The following is a 17,580-nucleotide window of genomic DNA, read 5'->3' as shown; positions in this document are numbered from 1 at the left end:
TACCTGGTAAAATAAAAAAAGGTTAGCTTATTTTGAATGTTTTAATAATTTGCTTACCTTTCCTAAACTTTCCTGTTTTTATTTGTTGTTGTAACTTTCTGACCCCGTGCTCCGACTGGACATCTGTGAAAAAAGAGCTCTATAGCTGATCGGATTCCTCCAGGATAAATGAAGATTTCCGATTCTGATTTACAAACCCTACTCGACAGGGGCGGCTGTGACGCGAGCGTCAATACCCATCACCACCATCATCTAGCATCTGCACACGAGCCGATTTCATCGTCAGTTCTCACCAACGACGGCAAAAGAGGGGAGAGAGACTGGGTTGATTTACCCGCGCATGCCGCAGCCCACAGACACGATCTGTGGGGGCAGAATCCCGCGGGCACGGCCTCTTCGCCCGCCCGCCCACTGTCCCACGACCATGCCCGCGATCTCCAGCTTCCCTCCCTGCTGGGGCAGGGCATGCCCTCCTGCACACAAGCGCACAAAGACACAGATCCCCCGTATAGCCTGTCACGGATTGTTGGAGCGAGTTCTGTTAGCGAGCACTTATGAAGGTCGGCACGACATACACGGCAGTGGGTGGCCAACACCACTCTCGGCCTGTGTGGCAACAGGGTGGGCAGTAGAGGGACAGTGCAGCACAACACAATGCTGCGCTATAATGCTGTCCTGCCCAAGTCTTTGCTCTCCGCCTTCACCAACTTACACTGACAAACCATGAAGCACAGTCAAATAACCCCAACGACTGGCACGGCGTGGGGAGGGGGCTCTCATCCAGCAGTAGATTATTGAAAAAAAGTAGCTGTACACGGTACACTGCGTGTCTTAATGTGCCAACTTGTGCCCCATTCACATTCACTATCTCGTGACGTCATCAAATTGATTTCGAACGAAAAACATAGATTCGTGATTTCTACGCAAATTTCATCCACACACGAAAGGAGGACACAGGCTTGCGCTCGCCACTTGCTACAAAAAAACAAGCAGAGTGCCGGGCGGCTAAAACACAGCAGGTTGGCACCATGGGAAGCGCATCTGACATTCATTTACAGTCGGGTAACTTGTAACATCTGGGGGGTATGCGTCCCGCGACATTTTACGACGAGCCTTCCACACGAAGGCCTCCCCACGGTGCACCACAACCATGACGTCGCACCACAACCATGACGTCGCACCACAACCATGACGTCGCACCTCCGACCAGCACGGTCGGCTACGTACGGTGCTGAAGCTCAACGTACCCACGTACGTACAACGCATGGTTTAATGCGTCCACCCTCACCCGCTATGTTGCGGGCGCGTGGGTGCATCGACGGCGGAGGCATGAGCGGGGGCCCCTGGGCGCGCAGGTACAGGCCCTGGGGCGGAGGGTGGTGCGGGTACTGCCCCATCATAGAGGGTGGCAGGTACGGCGGGGGAGGGGGAGGGGGCATGGGCGGGGGCAGCGGGGGCATGGGTGGCCGTGACAGGGTGAGCCCCTCCAAGATGCTCTGCCTCATGCGGTCCACGCGAGACACCTGCTCCGACTGCACGCGCGCACACAACACAAGAGGGTCCACCCCGCCCCACACGTGTAGCCTTTATGGACTTTTTTGTGGCAAGTGCCGTTAGCAAGTAGCACATATGGAAGGCTGGCAGGGCACAATGTTTTTTACAGACTGCACCAAATACTAATTTGAGGTCGAGTCGACCTAGAGGAGGACCGTGACCAGTGTCAGATAATCGTCACTGGTGTTGGTCGTGAGCGGGAATCGAACTCGGGACGTTTGGTCCGTATTGCAGTGTGCTAACCGCTTGTGTGTTTGTCTGTGTCCACGCTCGCACACACAAGCACACAAATGTCAAACAGGCACGTGCAGACATGTTATGTATAAAAGCTAAAGGTGCAGCCATACAATTACTTGCTCAGCCCGCTGCTGGCAGAAAGACCTCCACCACAGTGAGCTCTGGGGTTGGGTATTTTGGCCTATTCTTCAACGCTGGCCAAACACATTGGAAGAGGTGGGAATGCACATACTTTTCTCCTACCGCACACGACCTGCCAATGGAATGTGGTGCACTAATTTGGACTGCTGGGTGGATAAGCAGTATACATGGACCCATTTAAAAATGCTCCAACATCCTTACTCCCGAAGGCAGGAAAAACCCCAAAGCCACGCCAAGCATGACGAGGTTGGGGGTGCCAATGACATCAACCAACCCTGTCCATCACATAGGCGACACTTTTTCTTTCTCCAAATTTCCTTCCCAACTATTTTCACGTTATCCAAAGTCGGACGATTGAAGCGATGCGCTCAATAGTTGGATCTCCCAGCTCTATTCTTGAGCATGATCACGGGGGGTGGGCAACTGCTGCATCTCCGACTCAAATCAAAGGTCTCGGCGATGTCGGCTCCGAATATCCGACACGGCCATTATGAACCCCACGAGTAACCCGGCTCTGACCACGACATCGCATTGGGGCCGGGTAGAAGCTGGCGCTTTTTCCCAGTATACCCCGACACGCTCTCCGCTCGTCGTCGACGTCGTCATCGTCGTCATCACCTGTCCGTCGCAGATCTCCAGCAGCGGCGCGCGGTCCCGAGTGGCGCGCAGGAGCTTGCTCTGGAAGAGCTTCCCGTCGAAGTAGAGCCAGGGGCAGCAGTGCTCCCAGGGCACGGGCTGGCCACACGCGTCGTTCGCAAACAGCGCCGTCTCCACGCCGCGCATGAACAGCGCCGCCAGCTGCACGCCACGGGCGTCCAGCCCGTCGATCTGACGACACCATCGCCGCCACCGCGCACACATGCACACACACACACGCACGCACACACGCACGCACGCACACACGCACGCACACACACACACACGCAAGCAAGCAAGCACGCACACACTCATTTAATTACCGGGTAAGAAAGGTACGGGCGTTGCTTTAGCTGCCTCACTCCAATGTCACGGAACAATAGAGGGATTTTGGATAAATTTAACTGTTAACAAAAAAAATCCACCTCTTCAGTGCTGGAACTGCAGCAGAGTGCAAATACGTGCAGCATGCTGGACATTTTGCTTTACCCTTTTTTATTGACTTCATAAAGTTGTTTTATTTATAATACAACATTTGATTTGTTTCACAATATATTGCTTCGGGTATTGTGGCTTCGTTGATATTTGAAAGTCAATGTCTTGCAATTTATATATATTCCAATTCTGGTTATATCGTAACATTTATTTCACGAGATGCTTCGATTGATGAACGCAGACTAATACCGATTTAGAGTTAAGGACATAATTTAAACAGTTATTAAACGTGGGCTTGGGATATGACACAGCACGGCACAAAGTGATGATGACCGTTGGTCAATAATAATAATAGTAACGGAGCGCCAGCCAGGGAGGGGCATGTACCCCAGAGGATGTCCATGGAGGATGGCTACATTGCAAAATGTGGCAATTTATTACTTCACCACACAATATATACAATTTGAGTACGACGTTTCGCTGGCGATTACCACTTTCATCATGAATATTAATGGTCGCGAAAGCATAAGTGTACAGCAGCACAGCAAATGCAGGTCGAATGAGCTGTTTCTCAGAAGCGACCTGGCCACAAATAATAGCTCAACGAAGCGGCTAATCATCTTGTGGAAATGTATAGCAGCCAAATACTCTAAAAGCATTTTGATTCCAAATGTGGGGAATACGGAGGACCCGGAGAAAAATCCACGCGATCACGGTGGGAGAAACACGCAAACGCATAAAGGCAACCCTTACGATTCTCTGGGCCTACCGCCACCGCCAAAACGTGTCCAACAATTCAACTGCAGGCGGCACTGAATGCAAGCGGAGGACCAACGCAGGCGCAGTGCCAGGGCGGCCGCTCACCTTGATTTCCTGCAGCTGCTCGGGCTTGTAGAGCACGGGAGACACGGCCTGGGCGAGGAAGGCGTCCAGCTCGTGACGTCTGAGGATCCGCCCGCCGGGACACTGCAACATGTACCTGCGCGCGGGGGGGGGGGAGAAGCATGACTTCGAGCCGTTTGCACTGCGCAATAAATGAGCACTCGCGTCGCATTAAATGACATTTTGTGCCTTGGTAAAGCGCTGGGGGGGGGTGGTTAATGTTGGTGTCGGTGCCCGCGGGACGCTTGTGTACAACCTTAGCAAATGTCGATTTAAAGCTTTCGCGACTGCAGGGATTCATCTTCTTGGTTCTTTCGGTAAAGTCACGTAGAAGGGAAGTAATAAAATAATAAAAATGAAACATAATAAAATAATTCTCACGACGTTTCGGCCACAACGCAAGCAGCCGTCCTCAGGTGAAAACCAGGCCTGTCGAGGCGACAAGACCTGGTTTTATTTTTATTACTTTATTACTTCCCTTATACGTGACTTTACCGAAAGAATCAAGAAGATGAACCTAAGCAAATTCACGATGGCAACCGGAATGCAGAGAGGACTTTGAAGACAGGCGCCTACGATTTAAATAGAATTCTACTGCAGCACAAACGAGTGCAATTGAGTGTTCTCACACACGTGTCACTGTCACCCTGACCAATTCCACAATATGAATTCTTCCTCCGCTGAAAAGTCAATCAGATCATGCAAAGACATTGTACAGTACTCATAACATATCACTCCCTATAGAGCATCTGGATAAGAAAACGAAAAACTAGCGACGCAGCTCATCACTAACACCGCACCAACAAACGTGCAAATCTAGTCTAAAAAATAAAATACGCTTCGATGACACACACACACACACACATATATATTCGTCACCAATTTGGTGAACACTGGCACCGCACCCGGCACAAGCGGAGCTCACCTGAGCACGCAGCACAGCACGAGGTGCTGGGTGGGCACCGCAGCCGGGTTCACCATGCCCGGCGTGTCCGAGCGCAGGCACGCCAGGAAGGCGCGCATGCGCCGGTTCTTGTCCTCCACCGCCTTGCCGAGCCACAGCTTGCGCAGCGTCGGGCAGGTCCACTCGCGGAACGGCAGCGCCTCCACCAGCTCGGGCGTCTGCGGCGCTTTCCCCTTGTAGGCGCACCACTCCTTCACCAGCACGGGCATCGCTGCGCGCAGGGCGAAAGACGGGGGGAGCGGGAGACGGTGGGGAGTGAGGGGCGGGGAGGATGAGCGTGCTAGTGGGTGAACGTGCTCAGTCACGTGATTACACGCAACAGCGTGCCATCGCATTATACATAACCGCGCTATGAGGGTGCCATGGTGGCGAGATGTTAACTACCTTGCCTGATATATTGGAGGTCGTGGGTTCGATCGTGACCCTGACACCTGTTGTATATTTGGAGTTTACGTGTTCTCCCCGTGGTCGCGTGGATTTTTCTCCAGGTCCTCCAGGTTTCTCTCCACATTTAGAATCGACATGCATTCCTAATATTTGGCTGCTGTAAATTTCCACATAAGCCACTTTTGTTGAGCTATCATTTGTGGCCAGGTTGCCACTGAAAGAGCTATATAGCTCACTGCGCCTTACCTGATAACGTAAATAAAATAAAAAAATTAATGAGCCCCCGAGACCAGACCAGAAGTTTCAAAATTGCGGCTATCGCTTGCGGTAGCATGTTAGCAATTCCATCTCAAACGAGCGGGATTCTGAAATAATTTGCCCTCATTCGCCACGTAAATCATTCTGTACGACTAAAGCTTTGGTCCATTGTGGTGGTAACCGATTTCAGCTCTGGGCCCACGAGGTCTACATCGTCCGCGAGCAATGGGGCGCGCGATTGCCACGAGCCTCGATACCGTCGGGCGTCATCCGAAAGTGGCGACCGTGCACGATCGCGTGACGACGTGAGCGCGCCATCGTTCACAACGCGTGCGGTCTCGGGGTGGGGGGGTTGGGGGCGGGTTGGGTGCAGGGGGGTTCCTCACTGTCCATCATGCCGGGCGGCGCGCGACGCAGCGCGCGCTTGCGCAGCTCGCCCAGGCTGAAGAGCACGCCGTAGACGTGCTGGCGCGCCGGCCGGTACAACAGCGTGGCCGGGGGCAGCTCCGGGTTCGCCTCGTCCTCCAGGGTGACCGGCAGCTTCAGCTCGCCCTGCGTGCGACACCACACGCTCGCGTCGCTCTGCCGCCCGGTCCGAGCAGGCCGAGCGGCGACGCCGCCACCGGCGACTTTGTCGGCGTCCCCGCCAGTGACGGGAGCGAGCAAGCGAGCTGCCGTCATCGGCTCTGCTCTTGTTACGCGTCGCAAATTGTTTTTGTTGTTACGCTCGGAAAGCCTCACTTAGTCTCGAGAAGGGGCCTGCCACGGAATTTGCAGCAGGGGAGACGGCGATTGTTGCTGCTGTGTGCGATCCCAAGGGAGTACAGTAAAACCTTGGATTGCGAGTAACTTGGTCTGCGAGTGTTTTGCAAGACGTGCAAAAATTTTAAATAAATATTAATTTGATAAACGAGCGAGGTCTTGCAATACGAGTAGTACGTGTAGACGCTTTGTCTGCCGAGCGTCACGTGATCACAACTGATATACGAGTGCTTTGGAATACAAACACGTTTCCGGAACGAAGTATGCTCGCAAGCAAAGCTGTTACTGTAATCTGCAGGTCATTTTTGAAGTGTGTTGAAAGTTTTTGTTACGCGTCGCAAATTGTTTTTGATGTTACGCTCGGAAAGCCTCACCGAGTCTCGATGACTTTACCGAAAGAACCAAAGGGTATAGAATTTATTGAGCCATACCTGCAACTGATTATTTAACAGGATTTTTAATTAACAACACCGTGTTCCATGTCATAGCGTTCCAACAACCGTTCAACAACGTTCAACGACCGACGAAATGGGCAAAGATGCTCCATGCTATTTTTATTTTACCAGGTGAGGCCCACTGAGCTAAATAGCTCTTTTTCAAAATCGACCTTGCCACAAATGATAGCTCAAAGAAGTGGCTCATCACGTGGAAATTTATAGCAGCCAAATACTCTCAACGCATGTTTTTAAATGTGGAGGGAAGAACCGGAGGACCCGGAGAAAAATCCCCACGACCACAGGGCAGAGAGACATGCAAACTCAAAATACACAGACGTCAGGGTCGGGATCAAACCCACGGACCTCCTGTATACCAGGCGAGGGAGTAACATCTCGCCACCGTGATGCCCCAAAGATAAAGAAGATAAACCCACGTCGCGTGCAGCCCCCGTGCGTCTATCCACTCCTGCACAGGGGGAGGGAGGGGGGGGCCTCCGCGGCACTCACCGTGGTGAGCACTTGGTAGACGCCAGGGTGCATGAGGCCGTTGCGGTGCCGGTACTCGGCCACGCGGATCACCTCCACGGCCACCTGCGGCCGCGGTGGCGTCGTCAGGTCCATGTGGGCGCGCGTGGGAGTTGACATGAGCGACGGGATGGCGGGCAGCACTCCCCCGCGGCACGACGGCTCGTCCGTGACGCCGAGCCGGCATGCGGCCTGACGTGTGACATCACGCACATTCATGAGGTCGAGCTCATAACACACACACACACACAAAGTTCTTGCCACAAATGGACCACCAATACCTCGTTGATCTTGTCAAGGAGCGTAAAACCATCACGGCAACTCGGGTCATCCTCGCAACGGCGGCTTTTTGGCTCGCCATCGAACAAAGACGGTCACCGCATGGCTCGCTTTAGGATTCGCTTCTGCGGCCATCTGGAACGCTCTTTATTCCGGTATCTGGAAGCTAATGGAGCTATGCACTTGTAAATCTAAACTAAAAACTCATTTATTTGGAACGGCTTTTTGTGTTTAGTTTGTTCTCCTTCCCTGCAATTATCACGGTTGGCTACGTACGGTGTGAAGCGAAAGAAGTTCAACATTCCGGTTCATTTGTGACATTGATAATGGCTATATTATGGGACTGGAAACTTGTCTGAAGGTTTCTCTTCTATTCAGATCGCATCAGATGGTACTCGACCTGCTAACACATAATGTGAAGGCAGCTACTACGTGCAGGCGAGACAAACTTACAGCGGCGCGTCTGCCACAGTCGGATTCAAATCGTGAGGGTTCACGATTTGAATCCGACTGTCGCCTGGCCTCACACAGCCAGCGTACGTTAAAGACACCCAGCGACATCGTTTGCAAGAGTACGCCGGTGTGTGTGCGCGCCGGCATCCTTGTCCAAATTTGCCAAATTAAAATACTCACTTGCAAACTACTCAATTGCCATGTACATCGCAATATGACGGGACAACTCGTGTCCTGAAAAGGTCACAATACTCAGCGATGCTGTCCCTGGCTAAACAAAAAATGTACCTGTCCACCCCCATTCGCCGCCACCCCCGAGGCCTGTCCACCTCCCTGGGTAGCGCCTTCGGCCCAGGCCCCTCTGCCACCACTTCCCGGCAGCTCGTTGATATGGCTAAGAGGGGGGGGTGGGGAGGGGGGGGGGACAACGGGGCAGCACACGGGAACCACCAACGACAACAGCAGCAGCGATGGCAGCAGCAGCATTAACACCGAGCGACTGGTTTCACGAACACGGATTTAATGTCCCCCCCCCCCTTCCCCCCGCATATGGGTGGCGGGGTGGTGCAGTGTAAACACTTGAGTCTAACAGCAAGAAGGGCCTGGGTTCAATTCCTGAATCGGGTACCTTTCTGCATGGAGTTTGTACCTTCTCCCCCTGTTCTATATGGGGTTTCCTCCTGGATCTCCGGTTGCCTGCCACAACTAAAAAGAAACATACAATATAACTGGCTAAATCTTGACTTAAAGCTTTCGTGACTGCAGGAATTCTTATCCTTTGGGCCTTCCGGTAAAGTCACGTAAATAGGAGGGGGAGTGGGTCGCTTGTGTTGCAATCGAAACGTCGTAGTTTTCGTTGATATTATTATTTTTTGAACCTATCTATGTGACTTTACCGAAAGACCCCAAGAATATAACTGGCTTTGACTAAGCATCACAAAGCGAAACAAAAGATCCTGCAAATTACTCAATTGGGAATAAACAAATAAACGCCGCCCCCTACTCCAAAGAGTTTGCAGGATCTTCCTGAAACAAGAGTCTTGAGACTTTCCTGGGCATTGAGGCTTTCCTGGTCAAACAAACTTATTCATTAATTCATCACGCATAGTCGTCGAAGGACCGTTGCGCCAAACATGTGTCATACGCCCGGTGTCTTCAGTAATTTGTTTGATACACAGATCACGGAGGGGTGCGACCACGGGAGGCGACGCCTTTCCTTTCAGAATCGCAGTCCTCACTTCGAACGTCGCCCGCCAGCTGAAGTACGCAAATTTGCGGGAGTTTGCGCATCAAGACGGGCGACCTATCCACAGTGACAGCCGTCTCCTTCGAACTGAGCTCTCGATCGCTAGGAGGCCGGTCGCAGATGCAACGGTGGCATTTCTGACGAAGCCGAACCATAATCTGGTACCGATGGCCTGACGCACAGACGTGGAACATTCCCCAGGAGCGACACAGCCCCCCCCCCCCCGCTGGCTCCCGCGGGACGCGACGATCGTACTTGGCGGTGGCGGCGTCCCCGTGGGCGTCCCCGTTGTCGGACGAGGTGGAGGAGGGCGACGACGGCGGGGGGGAGGGGCCCGTCGTCTGCCGGGGGCTGCTGGGAACGGCGGGGGCGATGGGCGACGCTCGCTCGTACAGCGGAGTGTGCTTCCCTGTTGCTGCGAGAGACGGAGTGCGAGCTCAAACCCCCTCTGCTCGTCCTCCTCCACTCACCCCTTCTTACCGTCCACTCACCCCTCACCCCCTCATCTACTTACAACTACAATCACCCGCTCCACTCATCCTCCTCCACTCACCACTTATTACCGTCCACTCACCCCCTCCGCACCTCTTAATTTTCCGACACCACCGATAAGCACGGTTGGTTACGTACGGTGCGAAAGAAGTTCAACATACGTACATACATGTGAGTCTACAGGTCTACAAGATGCTCACCTGGAGAGGCGATGTTCCCATATCCATGATCTTCAGCTCCCAGGCTGTTGTTGAGTGTCGCGTCCAGTGCAAGGTTGTTGTCTTCTGAAATGTCGTTCAAATCTGCCTGGTAACAAGCCTCCGCCTGATTGGACGGGCTCTTCCCCGCCTGGCTGGCAGCCGAGTCCTGATTGGCTGTCTGTGGTGAACTCTGAGCATCGCTTTTCTGGGGCTGAGACAGGGTGTTCAGAAGGAGACACACAAAGCAACAATGTGGAAGTAATGAATGAATGGCAAGTGAAATGTGGTTATTTATTTGGAATTCGTGAGTGGTTCGCCTGGATTTGAACCCGGAATCTCAGCAGTGCCAGTTAAGCACTCTGATAAATTAGCAAGGCAATCTGCCGCCTACAAGACGTTAGGACAATCCCTGTTTAATGTTGTCCATGTGAGACCGAACTAAAATGGCAATGGCGATGATGATGATGATGATCACGAAGGTGATTTGATAATGCGGTGGTGGTGAACGTGGTGTAGGGTTAGCGACTTACCGGCCCATCTCCTTGCTGGTAGGACGGTGCGGTGTTGTGAACTGGTGCCGTGGGGAATAGTGGCACTGGGATTGGAGCAGCACCTGGAGAAAAAGCCACGGTCCGCACATTCCACACGCGCCACCAAGAGACCCTCACCCACAGCAGTGACACAGCTCAGAAGGAGTGACACAGCTCAGAGGGAGCAACGCGTTCGCCACCTGATGTGGGTGCATTAACCACAACCCTCCTGCGTAACAGGTGAGAGAGTTAACATCTCGCGACACTGAAAATCAACACAGGTGTACCGGGCAAGTTGGTCGACTGCACGGATGGCCTTGGGTAGGTCTTGTGTCCCTCTGTGTAATACTGCACTGCCTTCTTGAATCGCTCGATCTTTTCACCCCTCTGGGACTGTACGCACGCACCCGCACACAAAGACAAACATACCAAGGTACACCGAATTAGCCATACAGAATGCTGCGACGAGTGATTCATCAGCTATGGCGTATTGTAAAGGCTGGCGTGGCATACAAAGCAATTGGTATAGCGAGTACTGTGCTAGGCCACCTATCGTCTCTGTGGCACGGATGTTCACATCCCCCACTCCAGGTTCTCAATTCGATCCATCGCAGGGAGCCCAAGGCAAGATCGTACAACACTTGTCACTCATGTGAAACTATAAACTATTTTTTATTTTGCCAGGTAAGGCCTATCGAGTTAAATAGCTATTTTTCATAAGCAAGCCTGGCCACAAATGATTGCTCAACTAAGTGGCCTGTCATGTGGAAATGTTATATCAGCCAAATGGAGGGAAAAATTGGAGGAACCGGAGAAAAATCTACATGACCACGGGGAGAGAGACACACAAACTCCAAATATACAGGTGCCAGGGTCGGTATCGAACTCACCAACTCATGTATATCAGGTGAGGTAGACAGAATGGGGACAAGACAGTTAAGTTATCCACGATTGGAAATCGAACCCAGGTTGCCAGGTCTGTATTGCAGTGCGGGCACACGACTCACCACTCACACCCAACTCGACTCGTGGACCTCCGTGGAGCGAGGAACGTTCGTCGGCGAACGGACTTGCGTTGTCTACGATCAGCGAGCCGAACCTGTGAGTGCTTGAACACGTCCTTGGCGATGGAGTCGAGGTCGTTGATGTCGTTGACGTTTTTCAAGTATTCCGCCACTGCCTTGATGACCACGTCGCAGGGTGGCAGCACCAGCTGGTGCGCCCGCACCTGTAAGGATCGACGCAACGCGCACCTACCGATGAGCATGGCTGGCCACGTACGGTGCGAAGGAAGTTCAACATACACGAGGAGGGGCTGAGAGCCCACCTTATTCCTTTTCTCCTGCCCCGTAAGCACCTGGGCCTCGGGTTTTCGTACGTTGAATGCCTGTGCCCCCCCACCAACTTTAATCACTCACTCTCTGCACCGGACTCTTGTTCAGTGAAAAAAAAACCCAGAAACACAAAGCATTGCGTTTTTAGTTTTTCTTCAGCGCTCTGCCGTGACCCAGCGTTAGAGCCATTCGCTGCAGAGGGTCACGGTTCGATTCCAGCAGCCACCCTGGTTAATACCGCAAGGTGTAATAGCCCCAATAACCCTACGGGGCGTTTGCTTCAAAATGGACGTTAGAGCTCTCCCGATGTCATTCGTGTGCCGGCGTCAGCGCCCAAATTTGGCAGATTTGAAAATTACATCGCAAATTACTCGATCGAGATTGCACAGCCAACAGCAATAATCGGCCCCTACTGACAAGAGTCATTGCCTCGATAATTCGTGCAAATGAGACGATCCTGGTCTCTTATAGCACGGGTTAAACTAAATAAACTTCACTTGGCTGATTTGCTCGCAATTTTTATTTGATCAATTCGCAGGCAGCGAGAAACTGTTCTAATCTGCCGCTGGAAATTCAATTGGGAAAGGTAGATGATAGATAGGAAGGCAAATAATAGGGATTTACGGCAGACAATTTTCTTAATTAGAATAGCAACATCGTCCCCCCGACTGGCAGAATAATGAACACTTGCAGGCAGGTGCTAAGTCATCTTTGTGACATCCGTCTGCTAGGCTAAAAAAAAATCTACAGCTGGGCATTGGAATAACTTAGATAAGGTACAGTAGATCATCGATTCATTATCCAGAGGCTTCGGGAGGGAAAGGGGAGCCGCCAGATTTTCCAAAATGCCGGATAATCACACCATGATTTAAAATAGCCTATTTTTGCCCATTCTTGCATAACATTGTTTTTAAGTGTTGTTGTATATTAATTTTTGTAGTGTTTTACATGTTTACTGTGTGAAATTGGCATAAATAAACAGACAAAAAAACTATCCTCCCTAAAAAAGGTACCGTATTCACTGTACCGTACTGACCACTCCAATCTCGAAGACTCTGCATGGGGTGCTGTATGTGGTACTACGCTCTTGTTTAAACAACTTGTGTTTGACGATCGACCGAAATGATGAAGCCAAATTACACGCAACTTTTAGCCAGATCGCACAGCGTATAATTTCAGTTTTTATTACTTGTCATGAAAAATGTATATAAGCGCAGTATTTTCATTGTTCAAGTTGTATGTAGTGAATAATGTACGATATATATTTGACACTGAAATCAAGCATAGCTATTTGTTTGTTAGGCACACCGTGCCGATCACCAGACTGGTCAACAGCCTTCGGAGCGATTTTGCCGGTCTCGCCGGATCGGCCCGGGACCGCTGGATGTTGGGAGCCGGATAAATTGCACGCCAGGTAATTGATGATCAACTGTAATTCCCTTTGAGATACTGGGGCATTTAAGCGCCCGACACGTTCCTTCGGAGTGGGCAGGTAGGAACTTGGTTGGACAGCGCATTCGTGCACGACAGAAAGCTCTCGGTCACGTGACGCACTTCAACCAATCCGGGAGCGTACATGTTTGGGAGGGGCTTTGCACGACATAAAAACAATCCCTGGTGGGCAGTGTGGAACCGTTGTTCCTACCTATGTTAAATACAAATCCTTCACCTTAATTTTTTCAAGTTCGGCCTGAACAAAAGCAGCAACCCACTGCGATAGAATAATCCAGACATTATACGTTAACCTGGTTCCACATGAAGGCAAGCTCTCGTTTATTCGGTCATTCATGCGATGGCTTGAGCAGTTACCTTCAGAGATGCCAGTGGGTGTTCTGGACCAAGCAGGTTCCAATGAAATGCAGCCAAATCCTCGTCAGGCAAGAGGTGGTTTCCTGGAAATAAACAACCATCGGTTTTAACTTCTCACTAGGTGTGGTGCGAAAGAAGTTCATATATACATAGATACCACGCATGAAAAAACAAACTCAACCAGGATACTTCTAACCAAATTTTGTATTTGACCAGATAAGACACGCACGCACACACACGAAGATAGACACACACAACAACGACCGCCACTCGCCACTAAGTGACGGTGACGTCACCACGGCGCTTCTGCCAGGCTGTGCACATTAAGGCCGCGTGGTGTCAAACGCCCGCCGGCAGGAGGTTACGAGACAGACCCAGGTGCCACGGGCCTGTCTCAAAGATCCCCCGTATAGCCTTAACAGACTGTAGGGGCAAGTGCTGTTAGCGAGCACCTATGAAGGGCGGAACGGTACACGAGGGGGTGGGTGGCCAGTACCACGCCCGACCGCCTTTGTCTCCCTAGCGGCGATGCTTACACACCACACCAGGTACTCATTTGAGGCTGAGTCGACCTAGGGGAGGCCCGGGACCGGTTCAGATAATCGTCACTGGTGTTTGCCGTGAGCGGGAATCGAACCCGGGTCGCCAGGTTCGTAGTGCAGCGCGCTAACCTGTCACACACGCGCGTGCAGGCACACGGGCAGGCACACGGGCAGGCACACGGGCAGGCACACGGGCAAGCACACGGGCAGGCACACGGGCAAGCACACGGGCAGGCACACGGGCAGGCACACAGGCGTCTCACCAAGGAGCGCAGCGAAGATGGGGAACTTGTGCGGCTGCAGCTGCAGGGCGCTCGCCGCCTCGGGCACCAGGTACTCGTTGGCCGTGAGGCTCTTGCCGTTGCGGCTCAGCTTGAGTGTGCTGGAGCTGAAGTAGTGCGGCGGGCAGAAGACGGCGTAGTCCGAGTCCTGCGCCACCAGCCCGTGGAAGCCCGACTCCTTGCAGAAGCGAATCACTTCCAGGTGGTGATCGTTGATGCTTTGGCAAACCTAAGGAAAGGCGGTGGTGCGGTACGGACAGGAGGAGAGAGCGTGAGCAAGGCGAGTGTAAGGGACTTGGGAGATATTGGGTGCTGAGGGGGTGAAGATAGTAATCCCAGTGAATTACCGAAGGACCGGAAATTATTGTGGCTCTCCGATGTGTTTTTGGATTGTATTGTCTTCTGTAATAATGTTGAAGCTAGTTGTAATTACTGGCGAATCGTCATACTCGGAATGGCTGTGTCGGGTGGTGGCGAGTTATACGACACATTTATATTTACGAGATCTAACCCGAAGATACCTGTATTATGTATAAAAATGTTACTTGAAAAATTACACCGCTAATTACTTCATTTGGATTATACATAGCAACCGCCGGGCCCTGTGGCAGGACCCTCCTTAAAACGAGTCATGGAACTTGGTGAGGCTAGCCTAGGTAATAAAGCATACATATATACACATATATACCGGACTGTGTGGAATATGAATAAACACGTTTTAACAGAGGGAATCTCGAAACATATCAAATGTGGAAAAAACATGGGCATAAAAAATATATTTGGCCATCTGTACATTTGACGATGGCCTAGCACGCTTTAGAAGCAAGGCCGTGTCAAGCCACGTTAAATCCTAACACCGCACCGTGTCTCTCCTCCCTCGACTGGGCCAGCTGCAGTCAAAACTGCGTTAAATAGGTGTTTGAACAAAAGCAGGCAGATTGCCAGGCGCGACCTCACATGACCCTGGCAAAAAGCTTTGGGACAGCTGCTGTTGGGCTGCTGGGTTGGACGGTGGCTATGGGTGAACTGACTGCAATCCGGCGACTTAAGAAGCAGGATTTTCGTCGAACAAAGACGGCCACTGCATCGCGTGCTTTCAAATGCGCTTCTGCGGCCGTCTGCAGCGCGCTTCCTTGCGGATATTAGGAAGCCACTGGATCTATGCACTTTTAAATTTTAGATGAAAACTAATTTCTTGAGAACTACTTTGTGTTTAGTTGGTGGTGTCCTTCCCTCGCACCTCCGATTAGCACGGTTGGCTACGTATGGTGCGAAAGAAGTTCAACATATATACCCCCTGAACCTACATAATGCACAATGCCACCGACCAGATTCCTCACCGGCATCAGCCAATAGGACCACATCTCCAGAACCTCACTGGTTCCTAATCCATTCTCAAGTCAGGGAATCGATATACAGTAGCCTTTGGATGTCGCGATGTTATACCATTCATTGAGTATATCCGTTATTATCCATGTATAAAACTGCAATTCCGAGACCTATTGTGCACAGGCAAGGATGAAAAGGCGCATCCCTGCAATTACTCGCTAACACGGCCGTTGGCAGAAGTTGCCTCCAACTAGAAGGAGCTCCAAACAGCCCCTGTTATGTTATGAGATGTTATGTTGGGCTGGGTCTTCCAAACCCAAAACATGACTCAGAAGCGGTACGAAGGAAAGAAACATAAATTCAAGGTGATGGTGCAAGCGAATGCTGCACGGCATCATCGTCTTCTTGCCCCAACCCCAGCTCCGCCGATACCAAGGGCTGAAATTTTTCTAAGGTTTAACTCTTTCACGAGTCACATGTTAAAAAAGAAAAAGCACATTAACCGTGTGTGTTTTTGTAACTCCCAAATTCCTCCCGAATATAAAGCCGCGCGCACTTTAAGCGCCGCGTCTGCTCGATGGAGCTGACGCGCGGAATGCGTGATGGGCACTTCTGCATTGAGCTCAGGGTTTTCCCGTGCAAGTCAATGAAGCATATAAAAACGCAGAGGGGGGGGGGAACTTTGGCAATGAGCCTGGATAAACTTTTTTTTTTAACCCATTGAGATATAAAGTCCAGACTTTATCTCTTCTAAAGTCATGTTTTAATGAGGTGTCCGGATGCTTGAGCAGTGGGGAGGGGGGCGGCTAATGCCTTGTGCCATGAATCGCTGATCCGCCACCACCGAGCTCCCGGGGTTTGGGTCCGCGTTCCCACCACGTACGCTTCAAACCGGGTTAAATTGCGGAGATTTTGATCATTGCCACCATAATTCCGATTACCCAAACCTTTCCAAAACGGGACGACTCTACGCCGTCCTTCAAACTGAGATGTTTACAAAGGCCACTTTTAAATTCTAAGAAATTTCACCGCTCGGTGCACAGAAGAAAATGGAGATCTGCGAACATCGGCCGGACATCTGCGAAAAAAAGCTTCAGGGCTCATCGGATTTCTCCAGGATAAAAAATATTCTGATTCTGAAAAAAATAAACTTACATCCCTTTGTCAATCCACTGCTGGATCAAGGCCTCCCAAAGCTGTATCCATCATGGGGATAGTTTAACCGTACTTCACCATGCTGGTCAGTGCGGGTTGGTCACGTGGAAAAGGAGGGGGGGTGTCAGGATCGTGTCAGACATCACTTGTGACTGACGTCAGTCAGGAATGGAACTCAAGTTAACGTCGTTAAAGTGCAGCAGGCGAAACCACCATATCAACCACTCCCGCCCCGCTGAGCGGAAATAACATGTCGTATTCAAGATTAATATATAAGTGGTGCACGAATCACGCGGCACCAGTGACGTACAGGGGATGGCCACGTCCCTCGGCGGGTTTTTTCCACATCATTATTTTTGACTGGCTCTTTCCCTCCACTCTCCTCTTACTCTCTCTCTTTCTCTCTCCGCCTCTTCCTTCTCTCCCAGACGAGCCATCCGAGAGGAATCGCGCAGACTGTCGGTACCCATTGCCACGGAGGATCGCATTCGGGACCAACGACTCAGTGGTCACGGGGAAGGGGGGTTTTTTTGGGGGGGGGGAACACATCAACACATTTCGCCTGGGAAATCTGCCAAGAGCACTGCACTGGTTTAACACGTAGGCTGTCGCGACCAATATCATCCATAATAGAGGTTTTGTTGGGTTAGATTGCGTAAATATACGCGTCGCTAAAACCGGCCATCACCCGACACAGCCAACGAGTAAGGGT

The 17,580-nt window shown here is 51.4% G+C and overlaps 1 protein-coding gene across 1 annotated transcript in view; it reads right to left on the bottom strand.

Annotated features, from left to right (window-relative positions):
* The window catches only part of LOC133356797 (constitutive coactivator of PPAR-gamma-like protein 1 homolog), a 42,183-nt gene that overhangs the window by 4,606 nt on the left and 19,997 nt on the right, over positions 1 to 17,580 (bottom strand). The window contains exons 2-16 of the mRNA XM_061574486.1: positions 14,367 to 14,613; positions 13,562 to 13,644; positions 11,518 to 11,646; positions 10,706 to 10,811; positions 10,419 to 10,501; positions 9,889 to 10,099; positions 9,452 to 9,611; positions 8,239 to 8,344; positions 7,201 to 7,410; positions 5,881 to 6,046; positions 4,811 to 5,060; positions 3,868 to 3,982; positions 2,551 to 2,760; positions 1,289 to 1,532; positions 335 to 473 (exon numbers count right to left, since the gene is read on the bottom strand). Coding sequence (XP_061430470.1) covers positions 335 to 473; positions 1,289 to 1,532; positions 2,551 to 2,760; positions 3,868 to 3,982; positions 4,811 to 5,060; positions 5,881 to 6,046; positions 7,201 to 7,410; positions 8,239 to 8,344; positions 9,452 to 9,611; positions 9,889 to 10,099; positions 10,419 to 10,501; positions 10,706 to 10,811; positions 11,518 to 11,646; positions 13,562 to 13,644; positions 14,367 to 14,613 — 2,459 coding nt within the window. The remainder of the gene's footprint in view (positions 1 to 334; positions 474 to 1,288; positions 1,533 to 2,550; positions 2,761 to 3,867; positions 3,983 to 4,810; positions 5,061 to 5,880; positions 6,047 to 7,200; positions 7,411 to 8,238; positions 8,345 to 9,451; positions 9,612 to 9,888; positions 10,100 to 10,418; positions 10,502 to 10,705; positions 10,812 to 11,517; positions 11,647 to 13,561; positions 13,645 to 14,366; positions 14,614 to 17,580) is intronic.

The sequence above is a fragment of the Lethenteron reissneri genome, chromosome 55, assembly GCF_015708825.2.
Source record: "Lethenteron reissneri isolate LAM-NWPU_2019-01 chromosome 55, ASM1570882v1, whole genome shotgun sequence".
NCBI lineage: Eukaryota > Metazoa > Chordata > Hyperoartia > Petromyzontiformes > Petromyzontidae > Lethenteron > Lethenteron reissneri.
This window is presented reverse-complemented; position numbering and strand designations above follow the sequence as displayed.